Source organism: Equus asinus, chromosome 26 (assembly GCF_041296235.1).
Source record: "Equus asinus isolate D_3611 breed Donkey chromosome 26, EquAss-T2T_v2, whole genome shotgun sequence".
In the NCBI taxonomy this organism is placed as follows: Eukaryota; Metazoa; Chordata; class Mammalia; order Perissodactyla; family Equidae; genus Equus; species Equus asinus.
This window is the reverse complement of record NC_091815.1, coordinates 15,909,008-15,927,913: the sequence shown is the minus strand read 5'-3', so window position 1 is coordinate 15,927,913 and position 18,906 is coordinate 15,909,008. Positions and strand designations below refer to the sequence as shown.

General features: G+C 36.7%; 1 protein-coding gene across 7 annotated transcripts in view; it reads right to left on the bottom strand.

The window, feature by feature from the left end:
• The window catches only part of URI1 (URI1 prefoldin like chaperone), a 68,648-nt gene that overhangs the window by 30,432 nt on the left and 19,310 nt on the right, over positions 1–18,906 (bottom strand). For 5 of the 7 annotated variants that reach the window (XM_070499515.1, XM_070499517.1, XM_070499516.1 and 2 more), the window contains exon 2: positions 11,398–11,432. The exons of 1 other annotated variant lie outside the window; for it this stretch is intronic. In XM_070499515.1, the coding sequence (XP_070355616.1) occupies positions 11,398–11,432 (35 nt within the window). Of the gene's footprint in view, positions 1–3,817; positions 3,933–11,397; positions 11,433–18,906 lie in introns of those variants that run through there. One more of the 7 variants, XM_070499520.1, reaches the window with a different exon arrangement.

Genomic DNA, 18,906 nt, shown 5'->3' with positions numbered 1-18,906 from the left:
CAGAATTAATAAAAATCATCTGACTTAATCTTAAAAATATCAAGGAATTTCACATATATTATGTTATTCATCCTAAAAATATTCCTGTGGTGAATGTCACTTATCAACATTTTCCTCTTACAAAAGAGAAAGTAGAAGGAAGACGGAAAAGAGAGACATTTAAGAGAAAGCATATCTCCTCTATCAAGGAGAGGTAGGCAACGAATTTAACCTAGGTCTTCTGACCTCTCTTCTTGCAAGCAAGGCTTTTCATCTTCTAGAGTTCAAGTGCTTTTTTTAAACTTTCCACCAAAATCCTTTTTAAAAAATAAACATAAAGTGTCTTTATTTTATTTGTTGAAGACAAAAATCATCCTTCTGAATACATCTTTATATGAATAAAATGGTAAACAACTTCACGCACAGAGCTCTGCACCAGAAAGAACATGGCTTTGAAGTCAGAGCAGAGGGTGAACCGCAGCTCCACCACTTAGCAGACATAATGAAGCCTACTCTTAGTGTCTTCAATGGTGAAACTGGAGTGACACCTGACTATCTCGCGGGTTCCAGAGCACTACAGAGAAGGGGTTTAACACCCTGCCCAGCACTGAACATCTACACTGACCATCCAATACCCCTTTTTTCTATGAAGTCTCAAAAAACACCAATTCTAAAATTTTCAAGAAAGACTATTATCCACTAGGATGAGATTCCACTACCGTTAATCCATTCAATTTGATACAAACAGCACAACGTACGGAAAGACAGTACAGCTAAATGCAACCATTTAGGGGGCTTTGGAAACAGGCGTGGTGTGAACAATAAATGAGATACTGTCTGTAAAGAACTGATTTGATGCAATGCCTGCATAAACACTCCCTATTAAATCTATAGAAGACTAACAGTTTAAATGTTTTAGATGAGTAATTTTACAAATGCTCAAGGACTATACATCAGCTTAGATGTCTAAATGTCCCTACAATTGTTAAAAAGCTGGTATTAAAATTAGCATTTAGGGGGCCAGCCCAGTGTTACAGTGGTTAAGTTTGCGCACTCTGCTCTGGCAGGCCGGGTTTTGCAGGTTCAGATCCCAGGCACAAACCTACACATTGCTCATCAAGCCATGCTGTGGCGGCATCCCACATACAAAATAGAGGAAGACTGGCACAGAGGTTAGCTCAGGGCCAGTCTTCCACAACAAAGAGAGGAAGAGTGGCAATAGATGTTTTGCTCAGGCCCAATCTTCCTCACCAAAAAGAAAAAATAGCATTCAATGTCTTATTTTGCTAACTATTTCTGGAAAGGGAGGACTTTTAACAAAACATCTCTTTTTGTATATTAAAAGAACAGTAATTTCAACCTGAAGTAATATAAGAGATCAGTATCAGTATTCCAAATCAAGTACATTCAGTTTTAAACTTATCAATAATTCTCTCTAGAACAATAATATGGACATACTGGAGAATCATCAGACTGGAGCTACTATTTCTAAATTTTGAATTTTCTAAATATATAAAAAGAAAGGAGAAGATTTTAAGCCATGCAGAAATCCTTTTGGAGGGAGGGAAGGAGAGTCTCTGGGAGAAATGATGACTTGAGGTACTCTCTCTAAAGGTCCCACTAGTGGAAATAGTCGGGATCAAGGGCTTGGTCAAAGAGTTATCCCCAAATAGTCCTCCAAGTATTTAGGGCTTAAAGAATCTCATTAAAGATCACACAGCAGAAAATCCGAAAATGATTCTAAGAACCACTGTTAAGTGTTACAGAGATATGTACACGACCTTATCTGCACCAAAATTAGAACAAAAATTTTCCTGTTTTACTACTTAGAAACATGTAACTAATTTTTGGGCATTGTAGTCATTAAAGTATGTAGTCAAAAGAGGCAACTGTTTAAAATAATTTTTTTCAAATGGAAAACAGAACCCAGGTACAGTCAGGATAAACCCCTCAAGCCTACTTGTTTATAATATATGGACTTCCCTGTTTGGCTTCACCACATCTGATCCTTAAAGATTAGGTCAGCCTTCAATTCTTAATTTTAAAAAATTATCCAATAAGTAGGATTTAACTTGCATCCAGTATCCTCATGCAATGTCTCTTAGAGAAAATAAGAACTAGAGCGCTGCTCTAGAACATATAAGAAACTTTGACAATCTTCTTTGGAACCTTGCTAATCACGTGTACCTTTTGTTTTAAAAAGAAGCAGCAAAGAAAGACATCATAACATAGCTACAAATTAGCCTCAACTTTAAGGATGAAGATCAGGACACATCTCATGGGAAACACCTTCTATTTGTAAAAAGTAGGAGAGAAGGCAAGTTAAACGATGTGTACGCTCCAGTATTTACGGGTGCAGTGCAGTCATGTCCACTACTTTGAAATGCATCAGAAAAAAGAGATTGATGGGTTGAGGTATGGACAGACGTGCTCAAGGTTCACCTGTACAATTTTTTCAACTTTTCAACTTTTCTGTATGTTTCAAGATTTTCATCATAGAATATTTAAAAGGAGATTGGGGAATATGAGAAAAACTCCGTATCTTTAATCCTCTTCTTAAATGCAACTGACAAAAAATCTTTGTAAAGAAAAAAAGTTCTATTATCCCTTGTTTGAGGCAAGTGATAAAGACTCCAATTTCTAGCTTTAAGAACTAAAAAAGGGAAATAAAAGTTAAATCACTCATTCAAATTAGATTTTGCTAATTTTCACTTTAAAGTAGGAAATTGGAATAGGCAAAAAATACTGATATTGAGGTCTTTTTTTTTTTCACTCTCCTATCATTCTCTTTCCCTTTACCTAATATCCTAAAGAAAAAAGCAGGAAACACCGAGAGAGGCTTAAAAGGGAAAAAAGGAAAAGTGCTTTACATTAGTGTTAAAATCTGGGTTAATCTGACACAGAGTTAATTTTTTTCTTTCTTTTTTAGCTTTTAATTTGAGAAATTATAAAACCTTAATATTTTGGAATATATACATGAGTAAATATACAATCTTTAGAACTGATTTTTAGTCCATCATACCCACTCTCGAACTTTCTATTAAGAACCCAGGAAAACCTTTGTTTCAAGTCAATTCACCACTTACTGAGTGCCTCCTCTGCAGCCAGGCCTCATGCCATATGCTGCAGGGGTTGTCACTCAAATATAGCATGACTTTTTTTTTTTTTGCAATGCTTCTTTGTTAAAGACACACTGGCTTGATGGATGCCTGAGTTTTTACCTCTAAAATTAAGAAAAGAGAATAATATTAAATTCAGGAATGGATTATAAAGAGGGAAAGAGATAAGTCTTCTCATTACTAAAGGAAAGAATGATAATGATTTTTTTTCAAAGGATCCTCAAACAGTCTAAACAAATTGCTATGGTTATATTAAACAATAAAAACATTCTTGAAAGAAGGATCTACATTGTTGTGCTTTCTGCAGTTTGGTGGGAAGGGGAGCCTATTAAAAATTTAAATGTATCTGTATTAAATCAATAGCATTCTTTTCTTTTTAATGGTCATGGCAAAATACTATTCAGTCAAATTAAATCTACTATAAAATTCAGGCAATATGGTGGCATAGTCCTTTTTCTCAACTCCGTTATACCTAGGAAACTTATGTCATCAGAAGATGTGGACGAAATAATCCACATTCTTTACATTTTATGAGTCCATCAGAAAACTTCATTATTACAAATAGATATAAAGACGAACCTAAATATAAAAACTCATAATGTTTTAAAAGGTAATGAAACAAAATTATCCAAAGAGAGACAGATGCAGCTAACATTCTACTAGATTTCCTCCATTTAACTTCATGTTAACAAATGAAACAGAGCACAATGGATACACACAGCAAAGCTGCAACACAGGAAGTCTTCTAGCCTCTCTCTCCAAGAGCCATGCACACGTTAACTGAAGACTTGTCAGTTATCAAAAGCACCTGTTTCCTCAGTCATTAGTATTCCTTTGCTCTAAGAATAAAATGAGATGTGAATTCAAAGTAAGAAAGTGTAAAAATTACATAAAAACACATGACTCTAAGTGTGAAAGAAATGCCAAAGTGCCTAGTTCAGTTAGTGCTAGGTGATGAGTTTACAGGTCATTTTTATTTTCTACAACTGACATATATTTCTACAACAAATCGGAAAGGAGGGAGAAATGAGAAGGGAGACATATATTTCTAAAACAAATCAGAAGGGAGAAAAGATTAGTTTAGATGTGATAAGTTTATAACTGACTTAAGCTTTCAATGTGCCAGTTTCCACTTAAATCTAACCATAATTTATGAGATTTCTAAAATAAAGTATATTTTAGGAAAAAAAGAAAGGAAACAGAAAACATGTTTTCCTAGAGCAGTGATTCATAACCCTTTAAAGTCACTGATACTTATGAGAAACTGATAAAAATTCTAGATCCTTTCCTGAGAAACAGGTCCTACACTTTACATGTAATTTCAATAGAAGCCCATTCATAGACCCCTTGAGGTTACAGTTTCTTTCAAAAGATCTAATAACAGTTAAAAATAGCAACCCTGCTTTAAAACCCACCAAATATATAAAATCATCAAAATTATCTTTAACCAAATTCAAATAAGAAAAATGGGAAAACTATCACCAATTTGGTCATGAGCTCAACATGAATTAGTAAAAAAGTTAAACTGTACGCATGCCTCAATCTTTCAGAGTCTACGTTTTCCTCAGTCATATACTGACCCCGCCCCAATCTGTCTTTGATATATTAAAATTTAGGCTTTGAACCTCAAAACAAGAATAAGCACTCTGGACTATCACCAAGGGATCCGCCTCTCAGTCACGCACTGTTGCAACAATATCTACGCCCTCATCCTCACTCAGTGCTCTTCTGTACTTCAAAGTCTTCCTGTATGTTGCTCTTATTTTATAAAAAATGAATAAAAATGAAAAAAACTCCAAAGAAGTGTATTTCTCAAACCTAACAGAGTTAAGACACACATGAAAGATCATGAGGCATGCCAAAGCAAAGTGAGCTGTAGCATCAATCAGCTGTATCAACCAGATATTCACTGGACTTAAGCCAATCGTGGGAAATTGGGAACCAAAGTATAGGGACACTGGAAATACAACACCAAAAACTATGTTCTAAATGATGAGATGTAATGAGGGACTTTTTATAATAGTTTAAACTTCTGGGGGAAAAAATTCCCCTATAATTTTGCCTTTTATTTTCAGAAATGCATGAAGTATTAAATTAGTGTGGTCCTTCTAAAACCATGACACAAAGGCTAGGGGATCCTAGAAGTAACAGACTCTAATCACAATTTAAAAAAAGAAAAAAGCATTTACAGTTGGATAGTGGCAACAAAAATACACGTACAGAAGGAAGAAGCTGAGGACAATAAAACAAAATGCTTTAAAAATAGTGAGGGAGAAAATCAACTTCTCTTTAGAATTATAAGTAAATCTATCCTTGTTCTTTTCTTTTTATTTGTTTCCTTTTTCTCCCCAAATCCCCCCAGTACATAGCTGCATGTCTTAGTTGTGGGTCCTTCTAGTTGTGGCATGTGGGACGCCACCTCAGCATGGCCTAATGAGCGGTGCCATGCCCGCGCCCAGGATCCAAACCAGCGAAACCTTGGGCTGCTGAAGCAGAGCACTCGAACTTAACGACTCAGCCATGGGGCTGGCCCCTCCTTATTCTTTTCTTATTTCAATCGTTCTACAAATAAGTATGCATTCATTTTATAGGCAGAATAAAAAATTCAAAACCTAATTCAGACTTCATTTTTAAAAATATCATCCTTAGGGGCCAGCCGATGGCATAGGGGCTAAATTCGCACACTACGCTTCGGCGGCCCAGGGTTTGTGGGTTCAGATCCTGAGTGCAGACCTACACACTGCTCATCAAGCCATGTTGTGGCAGCATCCCACACAGAAGAAAGAGAAGGACTTACAACTATAATATACAACTATGTTACTGGGGCTTTGGGGAGAAAAAAATAAAATAGGAAGATTGGCAACAGATGTTAGCTCAGTTGCCAATCTTTAAAAGAAAAAAAAATTCAACTTGAATCTTTTTTTTTTCGCATCTTAATTTGCTGTGAAACATCAAATACAAAAATTCTAAAACTTACTTAACCTCCCAATCCATGTACTTAAAACACCATCAAAACCTATGCAGGAACTTGGAGAATGACAGAAGGAGATTTGTATGTACGGATTCCTCCCTCTGCCCTTGCCCCTAAGGACACTTCCATAACTAACTACAGAAATCCCAACACCAAAAGCATGTAAATCTTCAGAGGGTTTGGAAGTTGATCTCTGCTCCACTGGGGTGTGTGTGTGTGTGTGTGGGAGGGGTCTTTCCAAAATTAAACATTTGAACAATATAAAGTATCTTTTTCTATATTTTCTATATAAGTCTGCTTCAGGTGATTTCATAGATATCTTTACTACTTAAAACTCTTTTTCTTGGTGAGGAAGACTGGCCCAGAGCTAACATCTGTGCCAATCTTCCTCTATTTTATGTGGGATGCCACTACAGCATGGCTTGACAAGTGAAGTGTAGGTCTGTGCCCAAGATCCAAACCCATGAACTCCAGGCCACCAAAGCAGAGCGTATGAACTTAACCACTATGCCACCAGGTCAGCTCCTAAAACTCTTTTAAGATGATTTGAAGGAAGGAAGGAATTTGCTTGCTTTATACAATTCATGATTATAAATAATGCCTAACATACAGATGACTTCCATGTGCCAGACATCATATGCCATATTTCATTTAATTCTCACACATCAACACAAGTCATGAGACTTCTTTTTCTTCGTGGGACACATTCAATAGAAGTCATCTATAGTGCAATAAAAATGACCTTTTTTTTTTTTTTTTTTGAGGAAGATTAGCCCTGAGCTAACATCCATGCCCATCTTCCTCCACTTTATATGTGGGGCACCCACCACAGCATGGCTCGACAAGCGGTGCTAGGTCTGCACCCGGGATCCGAACCAGCGAACCCCATGCCACTGAAGCGGAACGTGCGAACTTAACTGCTGTGCCACCAGGCCAGCCTCAAAAAATGACCACAAATCCTTTGTCACTCCTCCTACCAACAGGTAGAGTCTAATTCCCCACCTTTAGAATCTGGGCTGGCTTTGTGAGTTCCTTTGACCAATAGAATGTGGCCTTGCAGCTTCCATCCTTGCTGCCCTGAGATCATCATGTAAAGCAAGCTGGACAAAAGAGCACATGCAGAGAGGCCCAGCTAACAGCCAGCACCAGCCACCAGACTGGTGGGTGAGCCATTGTGGACAACCCAGCTGACCCAGGCACCGAAAGACTCCACCTACCCAAGTGAGCCAGAACTAGAGGAACGGAAGGACAACAGCAAAATCCAGCCCAACATGCACAGCCACAGAGTCACACACAGGACAATGGTGCGGTTCTACATCACTAAGTTCTGGAGCAATTTTATTAAGGAGCTATAATCATGGATATAACACCTTAGCAAGGATGTACTTTGAGTTGCAAAATCGATACTCTCAGTGGTGTGGCCATTATTTATGGGGGAAAAAAATTACTACCAAATCTTATTTGGTAACTCTAAAAATTAGACATTTGATACACAATGAAGTTCATGGGAATGAAATTAAGAGTTAGTCAATGATTTAAAACAATCTCCAAGGTATAGTATCAAATGAACGGTGTCCAGTCTGATTTCATTTTTGTCAAAAAGTGTGAGAGCAGAAAATATATAAACATGTGGATGAATACACATACACATACATAACACACACACCCCGATGCAAACAATTTCCGAACAGATCTGCAAGAAACTGGTAAAAAACAGTTGTTTACAAAGAAGAGGACTAAGAATTGGGAGACAAGGTAGGAGAGAAACTACATATCACTTGTGCCCTTCTGTACTTCTTAAATTCTGAACTATATAAATATATTGCCGAATTTAAAATTTCTTAATTCAAATTTTAAAAAGTTAACACATAGTCTTTTACATCTTAAAGATATGGACTGAAATACTTCCACATAGAATGATACGTCTTAGATTCACTTCACAATAGCTGGAGGTGATGGGAGAGGGTAGCAGAGGCTGTTTAAATGAAATGGTTTAGATGAAACCATGAGCTGATACAGCGAAGCTGCGTGGTGGGTGCGTGTGGGCTCACTGTACTACTCTTGCACCTTTGCTTGAAATTCTTCATAATAAACAGTTACTTAAAACACTAATGTGAGGTTAAATACTACTACTCAGAATGCCATCCCTCCATCATGATAAAATAGATAATGATAAGAATACAAAACATTCAGGAATATTTACAAAGTTTTGGATTTTTTTGTTTTGTTTTTGTCTTTATTCATCTGACAATTAAAATTTTATTTCAGAGCTACTATTAATATTTATTGACTGCCAGGCTGGGTGTTCTACAGACGTTATCTCACTTGATCTTCATGTTAAATAGTATCATCATCACTTTACACGGAGAAAACTGAGAATCTGAGTAATTCACAAGGTTACAAAGTCAGTAAATGAGAGGATTCAAACGTAGGTCTGACTCCAAATCCTATGCTCTTTAGGGAAGAATTAAAAAGATAAAAAATTACAAATAATCTACGAACAGAATAATCAGCCCCTAGTGGATCAAACAGTGGGAAGCATATCCACATTTTAATGAGAAAATAGTGTGTGGATTATAATACCTTCTTTCCTGAGTTAAGTAAAAAGGATTACAAGAAAAAAAAGTTGTATTTAAATTTTTTTTAAATCTCCACTAAACTGAAAACCACTACTAGCTCTAAAAGTGTTGCACAAATTCTCAACTATTAGGTTCAAACATTTCCTTTTTATCTGTTATTAACTAAATAAATACTATAAATGTCTTCAGTTCACCAAAGTTCTGGGATTTGACTACTTTTCTGGAAGAGATTTTTTGGGGATAGATCCCATTGCCCTAGGCGATTTTTATTCCTACTTTTCTACAAATATTTTTACTTTCTGTCCTACATTTTAAAAAATGTTTTTAAATATTATTTTTGAAGCCTAGAATATTCATTACTTATCCCTTAAATACAATACTTTAAAAGAGCACAAACAAGTATAAACATCACTAGCATGAGAAGGTATTTTTTTAAATCATCTATTTTGCCCTTCCTTACTATTCTGGTATGTGTCCACAGAGAAGGGAGCTTAGCTATACAAACTGTATTTTAGACTACGCTGACACCAAGGGTTAAAAAAGAATGAAAGGTAACACGCTTTCCAAAGCAGTGTGTGAGACACCCTTAAAAATGGCTCCAGCCTCTGTCCTTGCTTCCTATCTCTAAGCAAATAGCACAAAATTATTGTGATTTCCCTGTTCAGTGTCTAACTATGAATTCCTCCATGGCAGGGTCTTTCAATTCCGAACAGTAGCGTAATACTGGCACACACAGTAGGAACTCAATCACTGTGTGTGGAATTAAGAGAATAAAAATATCTTGAGAATTTACAATGCTCCCAAACAGCAATTTCCTGGCTTTCAGAGGAATGGAGACATTTTGGTTTCAGTTCTTTAATATAATTAATTGGTGAGTTCACTGGCCATTTAGATTCTAGCAACATCAGATCCTCATTAAAAACAAACAGAAAGCCCTATCAGAAAAGCTCCTCAGCCCTATCAGAAATGATTCAGAGGAAAAATCAAATTTTAACTGGAAAAAATTATTTTAATTCTTTAATGTATAGATAAGGCACTATATTACTTTAAGATATGTACAGGAAAATATGCTAAGCTTCTGTAGTTTGGAGAGCTTTGGAAAACTGGAAACTGAGCTTGAGAGTCACAGGAACCTGCCCTGAAGCACATGTCACCTTTCTGTCTGTGAGAGGTCACCAGGCTTAGGCACCACTGTACCATTTGTAAACTGTTACATATAAAATGATTACGCATTCTTGTCTTCATTTACTCAAACATTTATGAAGTGCCCATAATATGCCAAACACAGTAGGAGGTGCTGTGGATAAAAGGATGAAAACATGCTCCTTGGGCTTAAAGAATTCTCAGTCTAACAGGGAAAGAATCTTACAAAACAAACCAGAAGCAAGTTGTTATTCACACACTCGTGTAAATTAGAATCTGTTCTGCATGAATTCAACCTTTTCCTAATTTCCTGAATTCCTTACCAAAACCAATAGAGAGAAGTCCACACTAATAAAATTTGTCCTGGGAATTATTTGTAAAATGGATCACTTAGGCCAAACTAGCAGGGGGGAAATGGTGGATCCTTCGGCCAAGGACTTGCATTTCAAGTTTTAACCTGGACTGAACGTACAATGCAAAGCGAATGGCCCGTTACAGAAAAGCTGACAGACTCACACCACCAGCGGATGCAAGTACAACGCTGCGGTTACTGAAAATTAATGAAGTCCCTCAATTTGTATTTATAAAGTGGATATTATTAGTTTTAGATTATTTTCTGCAAGCCAATAGTCAGAATTTAATAAGATGATGTGTACAGATTGCACCGATTTTCACTCTTATCCACTGCTTGCAGCCTATGTGCATTTAAACCAAAAAACATTTGATATACACTAACTATAAATTATTTCCTTGGAGATCTCTCAGGCATGAAGAAAAAGCCTCTTAAAATAAATTTAAAATATTATATGCTTGATGGTGTATAACCAAAGGTTTAATCTCCCCACTAAAGGGGCAGTCACCACAATTTTGCAATAACCCTGCAGACAACAATCAAGACAGCTCCTGTTGTTCTCTCAGTACAATCTTAGTAAACGCAGCATGGATATATTGTAATTTGGTATCTGAAAGATCAAGAGCTAGACTTCATGACAACTCATAATATAAGATTTTATTTACCATTAAATTGAGTGTTTTCCTCAGAAGACGTTGGAAAGCGTGTTATGTACCAAGCATTGTCCTATTAACTATAGATTAGCACAGTAAAACAGACATGCTTGCTTTCTCTCTGCACCCTGAAAAAGTGCAGGCTCTGAGACGTAGGCACTCAGGTAGATTTTTCAAACTTAGGAAAATGTATCTGTGCATATTTCCATCATTATTTTACAACACTTGATTCCAATTATTATTCTCCTACAAATATAAGAAATATTCCCCAAATAGTTCTCTATGATTAGTCAGGTTCAAAAATGTCTCAGGCTCCACTTCATAATGATATTAATATTATTTTAATAAAAAAGAAAGGAAAGGAAAAAGGAAGACAATTAGAATAAACACAAATGGTGACAAAACTTCAAGAAATCAGGGAACATGTATATAACTCAGTAAGCAGTGAAAGACAATATAAGTTAGTATCAAAAGCATTCAAAATGGAGATTACTAGAATTCAATTACGAATACAAAAAAAAAATAGCATACACTTTATTTAAATACAAACAGGTGACCCCATCAGTGTTTCAGAAATGGAATAAAACCATCTTTCACTCACCAATGCTGGATTTTCTCTCGGCAGTTAGTGACCACCTGTCATGAAAACAGATAACTACTCATGAAAAACAGGACTATACACAAAGCTACAAAGTCAGTGTATCAGAAAACTAGAACAGAGGCTTTACAGATTTAACAGCATCTCAATATACATTTTTATTTGTCAAATGCACAGAGATGTGAATGCTAGTTTTTAAGCAGCACACTTTATCACAACCCTCTAACGCAGGCTGATAACCGCAGAACAAATTACAGCTTTCCGATTCATACTTCGGTACTAAACCCGCTTCATAACTATTAGGTGACATATGATATAAGATAACTAATATTTCGTACAATCTACAGACCTGTTTTCAATGTTACATATTTCGTAGAATACGCAAATGTTATAAATAACAAAAAAAAAACAATGTAACATTCACGTTGCATCAGCAAAAATAAAAAAATGACTAGTGAAAATATTTTATTTTGTCAGTGTATCTCCAAATGTTTTCATCTGTAATTTTTATTCTGATGCATTAAAAATGAGTTCAGTGATATTTTTCTACTACATTTTCAAGAAGAAATACTTGGGATAAAGAGATGCTCTGAACAGCCCATTTGTACCCCCAGTGAATCAGGATAAATTTTAAGTACTTCAAAGCCAGTTTAAACTATGTTTATAATATTAAAACAATGAAATTAAGCACAAAAATTATTTGTTTTCCTTAGAGCTATTTCAGTAGATTCACAAAATACTCAGAAAACAAATAAGAACACTGATCAATAAGGGGGGAAAAAAACACTCAAAAGGCAATTTAAAAAATAACAGTTTTCAAAGATTACTAGTCAATGTTTTTAAATTGCCCATCAATAAAAACTTTAAACAATAATCTAAAATTCTGTAGCAGCATTTAGAGACAGAGAAACTAAGGGATAAAACCCAAAATGCTTAACATAAGGCCAAGTGAAAAAAACAGCAGTATTACCCGATTTGAAACACAGAGCTCTAGTTCACTGTTCTAATACCAATACTGTCTCTTGCATATGCTCAATGTTTCACCCAAAAATCACCAGACCTTTTAGCAGGGGGGTGGAGTGGGGCTGTCACTAAATTTTTCTATTATAACATTTAATTCCTGAAATACATGTCCTCCTTTGGGACATTTTAAATACTAAGGCAGCAATCCTGTACCAAAATACATGCTGTAATCAGATACCCAACCATACTACACATTAACTCAGCATAGAAAGTCCATTTTAGAATGAAGATCTCTCAGTAAGCATCCATCACGTGCAACACTTAACAACAGTGGTAATATATAACAGGGCACCGACTTTACATGGGGAAGAGCCGGGCTACAACCACATCAATCCATTTCACTGTTTCCGATTTGGCAGTAATTATAAAACAGACAAACAGAACTAAATGTAAATTGAAAAAGAAAAAATCTTCATGAAATCCTTTTTATAAAGTTCTATTTAACAACCCCATTAAAAGATGAGACCCAAAAACAGTCAGGATGCTTTCCAATCCCAATGCATGTGTTTCCAAGCATGAAGTGAGCCAAAAGCACAAAAAGCAAAGCCCAGCAAACCATAAGAGCAGGATGTTCATTAACCTCCACAGGATAATCCTTTCATAGCTGCATATTAACTAGTTACATATTCATAATCATTTACATTATTTAAAGGACCTCCGATGAAATTTTCTATGCAATATCCATTAGTGACAGTGTTAAAGGTTACAGAAGATAGTCTACTTAATGTTTTCAGGAAGCCTTTTTAATTAGTAAATATGTAAATTTGGCACATATGCTTTCTATGTTTAAAAAACAAGGCCCTGGTAGAGTGGCATGTCTTCCTGCCATCATCCCCTATGATCTACTCTCCACTTTGTTCTAGCTCTCTTTCCCCCAGGCCCCCCCAAATTTTCTTCCCTAAAATAGTCTCCCCAAGAACCAATATTCAAGGATAAAACAACAAAAGTCCATTTCACAATTTACAAGAGAAATTTTCACTGCCAAAATACTTTCTTATATTAAAGTCTTTATTAGTTACATACAGGGTTTAGAACAACAGAGACTTCAGTTAGGCACTTTCCAAACGGAGGCTAGATATTTTGAGAACCAAAGAAATAAAGGAAAAGGTGAAAAGAGGAAGGTACGAAAATGCACAGAATAGCCTCCTGATGGTATGTCTACTGTTATCTCTGTTTATATCATTTATAGCCCATCTACTTCCAAAAAATATTTGAACCCAGGCCGTTCTATTCCTATTTTGAGATATCCTTCTAGTTCTCTTTTACAGCAAGTTATTCAAAAAGAAGAAATTAGTCAATTTCTACAATTTAGCTGTCAAGGAAAGTTTTACAAGGGAGAAAATCTTAGGATTCAAAGTTGAACGTACCTGAGTTAAAAAAAAAAACCTATCTTATTTTTCTGTTAAATTAAATAACTCCAAATAATCTTATTTCTTCTGAAAATGGACTCAGATTAATTCCTTTGGTATTAAAATAAATAAAGTGACTATAAGATGGTGAGCCTGGTTCTAAGCAACTCTTGAAAAACAAAGCAAAACAACAAAAAACATTTCATCATTTTGTCGTCCTTCACAAAAGCTTTTTTTAAAGTAAGATGGCTATCTTTATCAAAAGAATTGGTTAATAGGCTTCAACTATTAAAATAATTGACCTAGTAGATTCCTTAATGTGATGTAATTACACCTATAGCCAGGAATCCCTAAACCAAACATACACTGCTGTAGCAGCCCAGCACTAAGTCCACAGCAAAGAAAAATGTTAGGAGCTGACTCGCCACTGCTGAAGAACAGTGTCACTGAGTCTTTACAACACCCAGTAGTTACAAAATCATACGGCTCACTTTCTTTATAACTCAAAACTGCCCTCACCCTAAGAGAAAAGTAACAGTGGTATATGCCAAGTCTTCATATGATGAAAATCAAGCTGTAAACAGTGCAATAAGATAGGTTTTTAACCTCTTCTGTAAAAGAGGAAACCTGTGTTCAGAGATAAAGTAACTTACCCTATATTATAAAACTGCACAAGAACTGGTAAGAGTTAAAACCAGTTTTAAAAGCAGGTTTAGGGGCCGGCCTGGCGGCACAGCAGTAAAGTTCGCACATTCCGATTCTTGGCGGCTCAGGGTTCGCCAGTTCGGATCCCGGGTGTGGACATGGCGCTGCTTGTCAAGCCATGCTGTGGTAGGCGTCCCACAAATAAAGTAGAGGAAGATGGGCACGGATGTTAGCTCAGAGCCAGTCTTCCTCAGCAAAAGGAGGAGGACTGGCAGTAGTTAGCTCAGGGCTAAACCTCCTCAAAAAAATAAAATAAAATAAAAAAACATAAATAAAAGCAGGTTTACCTAACCACGTCTATCTAATCTCAAGGCCCATACTCATTGTACTGGACTGGTTCCAAACCATCATGCACCAAAAAACAGCTGTTTGCATCTGCAGTCTGCCTTCCTGCAACACTGACTGCTGCTGCTACTTCTCCACTTCCTCCAAAAACTCAGGTTCTCATACAATGAGACCTTGCCAATAACGTCAATAAAAGCAAATAAGCTTAAATTCACCAATTCACTAAGATAACTCCTTATTTGTTCCGATTCCTCATACAGCTCCTGGCCCTTTCAGCTCAAGTGACTAAGTATAAACAATAAATTTCCCAAGCCTCATTTACGTGGGGGGGGGAGGGGGGGGTGTGTGTGTGTCTGTGTGTTTCAGGGGGAAAGGGTAGTAAGCTAGTCCTATAATTACTATCATATCTCATCATATTTGTAAGGCACTCATAACTAACTGAGTTAGATGCCTGGGATGACAGTAACAGACAGCCCACCCAACAACCAACTTCTTTACATCAGTGTCCAGCTAACATATACGCACATGTTACAAAGGGTTAAAATAATATCTGATAAATCTTAAAGTCAATAAAGTATATGGAATACAGGAATAATAATTCCTTGATGTTTTTCCTCAGAAGTCACTTTTTAAAAATTATTTCATAAAGGAAGGAATGAATGGTTTAACAGTATTAAGATCTCCAGGACTGGTTTCCATTTGTGCTATTTATTTTGGTAAAAGACCACAAGGGGGCATCAACCTATGAGTTTTCCATGTTAAATACAATGCCACATGAAAACCAGACTGGAACAAGTAAGCGTAAAAAGGTCAGTCTGCGTAAGTCTCAAATGACACTTCTCTCAAAAATGCTTCATTTGACTTCTAAAACTTTTCTCACTGCATTGCAATTCAAGTTCTCCCTGTACAAACGAACGTATACAACAACAATCTAAGGACTGCTGTCCTAATCAGAGCTGTCTAGATTTATATGCTTTGCTTCTCTTGCTGGACTGTGTCTTCCACAGACTGGACAGTTGTGAGTTTAACGCTGCAGTCAAAAAGGAAAAGGTATGAGTGTAGCTAAAGCCAATGGACACCAGACAGGCACTGTTATCTGACAGTTACTTACAGGCCGAAAACAATTTCTTAAAGGACATAGTGTTAAATCATTTAAGAGATGTACGAATGTCACTACCAAAGTACAAGAAGCGTACTTCAGCAAAATTAGTAAAACATTACCAGTCTTTCAAATAAACCTCTTTGCAAAGAAGGGAAGAATTGACTACAGCTTCCTAACAGAAAAAATTACAATAAACAGTAATAAAATGAGTGTTTCTGCATAAAAACTTTAAACAAATTTATTTTTTACATCTCATTCCCTTGTTGGTTTTACCTACAATTTTTTGTAGGTCTTTTGTTCTTTCGGTTATCTATTATTCATAATACCAAGTATTCCAATAAATATACAGTTCTGTGTTGCAAATATTTCAGACTTGTTAACATGTACACCCAGTGATGTTTCTAGGAATGAGGACCCTAACATGTCTGGAGGGCTCTGTTTCTGAATCATCTGAATTAGGTATCCAGGGAACTCTTAAGTGTACGAGCTGAGAGCTCAATGAGGTACGGGCCCAGTGCAGTCAACTGCCATATGTACGTGTGCAAGAGGTCCTTCTAAAGAAGTAGAGCCCTACAAATCACTTGGCCAAAAACCTCAGCAGCAGATGACCTCAACTCAGAACTTCTCACAATTCAGTAAGGTAATACCTTACACACAGCATACATTACAGAATACCCCCAGCAGAACGTCACCCTGTATCAAACACAAAAATATCTGCAACAAAATACATGAATATTCAAAGTAAGTGGAATCAATGCCTCCTCAGTCAAATCAGTTCCAATCAGTTTTGTCAACAAATGAATATGCCACAAATTTAGTAATAACTTTGTTTTCAGTGCTTTTTAGACCTCTGAATTGCAGATAGGGAACTGTGACCTGTATTTGTGAATATGGAATACTGCCTGAATTGCAGTTTGCATGCCCACTGTTTTACTAATCATTTCCCCTCCATTCCCATACCTTCCTCCTGGAAACCTTGCCCTCCTCTCATCTAGCATAGGCAGAAGATCCCATTTCTCCCTCTGTAGCCACAGGGAATGGAGAGGGTAGACACTGATGCCAACTGGGCCAATAAAATTTACTTGGACATAAAGAGAAACTGAAATAACTACAAATTCTAAACCACAATGGGACGTGCGCAAGCTAACAAACCATTGAAAGAAGCTAGTCTTTGAAGTAACAATATAAATGTACAAGAAAACAAAATATGCACACATAAACAAAAATACCCTGCCCTTGAGATCCTCCTGACTTCCTAGTAAGTTCTTTTAAAACTTTGTTTCAAGTATTTCTATGGTTTACAACTGACTAAGAAAACTTTAGAGCAGTAAACTTGCCTCCAGAACCATAATATGCCTGTACGATCTCAAAGGAAACAAATACTTCATTAAAGAGTAAATACAAATAGTAAGGGCCGGCCCGGCGGCACAGCGGTTAAGTGTGCACATTCTGCTTCAGCAGCCCGGGGTTTGCTGGTTCTGATCCCAGGTGCGGACACGGCACCGTTGGGCAAGCCATGCTGTGGCAGGCGTCCCACATATAAAGTAAAAGACGATGGATATGGATGTTAGCTCAGGGCCAGTCTTCCTCAGCAAAAAGAGGAGGATTGGCAGCAGATGTTAGCTCAGGGCTAATCTTCCTCAAAAAAAATAAATAGTAGAATAGTGGGGAAAAGAATATCCTCACTAGTGACAAAGTCAAAATAAAGCAATCTTTGAAATGCCATTTTTCACCAATTAAAGAAGTAACTTTTTATTTTAAAGAAACACCACCCACTATCAGTGAGGCCATAGTAAAATTAATACTAAATCACTGCAAGTAGCCATGTAACTTCAAAACTCAGATCAGACCTCTCCCTCCAAGTAGGGACAAAAAGCTTATAACAAACCAGTAATCCCTCTGAGAACTGGGGGAAAGCCAGATGAATACAAAATCACCTCTTTAAAGGCATCAAAGAGCTGCTGAAGCAGTGAGGACTAAAGAGACTAAGATTCAGAGAGGGGATACCTGTGGAGTTGATAACCTGAAGCTGCGGTTTTCTTGGGCAGTTCCAAGCACAAGGAAGAGGCTGAGAGTTACGTCTGTCCCTGAGCAGACAGCCGTGGCCAGGAGACAGAACAGTCTGAGAAGGCTGCAGTAACAAAACCAGAGACATCACAGGTCTTAAGCAGATAGCTGGTTTCCCTCTCATGACATCTGTCAAACTCTGAAGCTGAAAAGGCCAAAAAGCTACACTGAAACTCTGAAAAACCGAGCTCAGGATAGTGATGAAACAAAAATTAGAGTTCAGAAGCCTCCAAAGAAGGAAGTATTGGTGAAAAGTGAGGCTTTCAGACGAGAACCCTGTAGGAATCACAGGTGGCTGGCCCCTCACTAAAGCAAACCTGCCTGCACTCCACATGGCACTTGCCTGACTTAGACCAGCTCCCGCCCTAGCCACCCACCTTCTAGGGGAAGCTCCCATCTTCAGGAGTACCTACAATTTTTCAAGACACAATTCCAGTGTTTAACTAAAACTTAACTAGGATACCAAGAAACAGGACCATATGACCAAATATCAAGAAAAAACAAAACAGAACCAAACAAACATGCAATCTACATATTGGAGTTAACAAACTAAGACATTAAAATAACAATGATTATGATGTTCAAGAGAATATATGGAAAGATAGCAAATTTCACTAGAGATTGAAATCCACGCCAAAAATAAGAATCAAACGGATGGTCTATAACTGAAATATATAAAATGAACTCAACAAATGGCATTAACAGGATATTAAACACAGCAGAAATCAAGATTTTTGAACTTCACGACCTGTCAATAGAAAAAGTCCAAATTAAAGCCCAGAGATTTAAAAACAAAAAATGGAAAATACAGAAAAGACCAATAAAAAACAAGTTAAACACTGTATAACTGAACATTCAGAAAGAGAAAAGAGAGAATGCGGCAGAAGTAATATTTTGCAGATCTTGACACGATTTTCTAAAAATGAGAGGAAGGTATTAAACAGATTCAAGAAGCTCTTAGAACCTCAAGCAAGATAAACA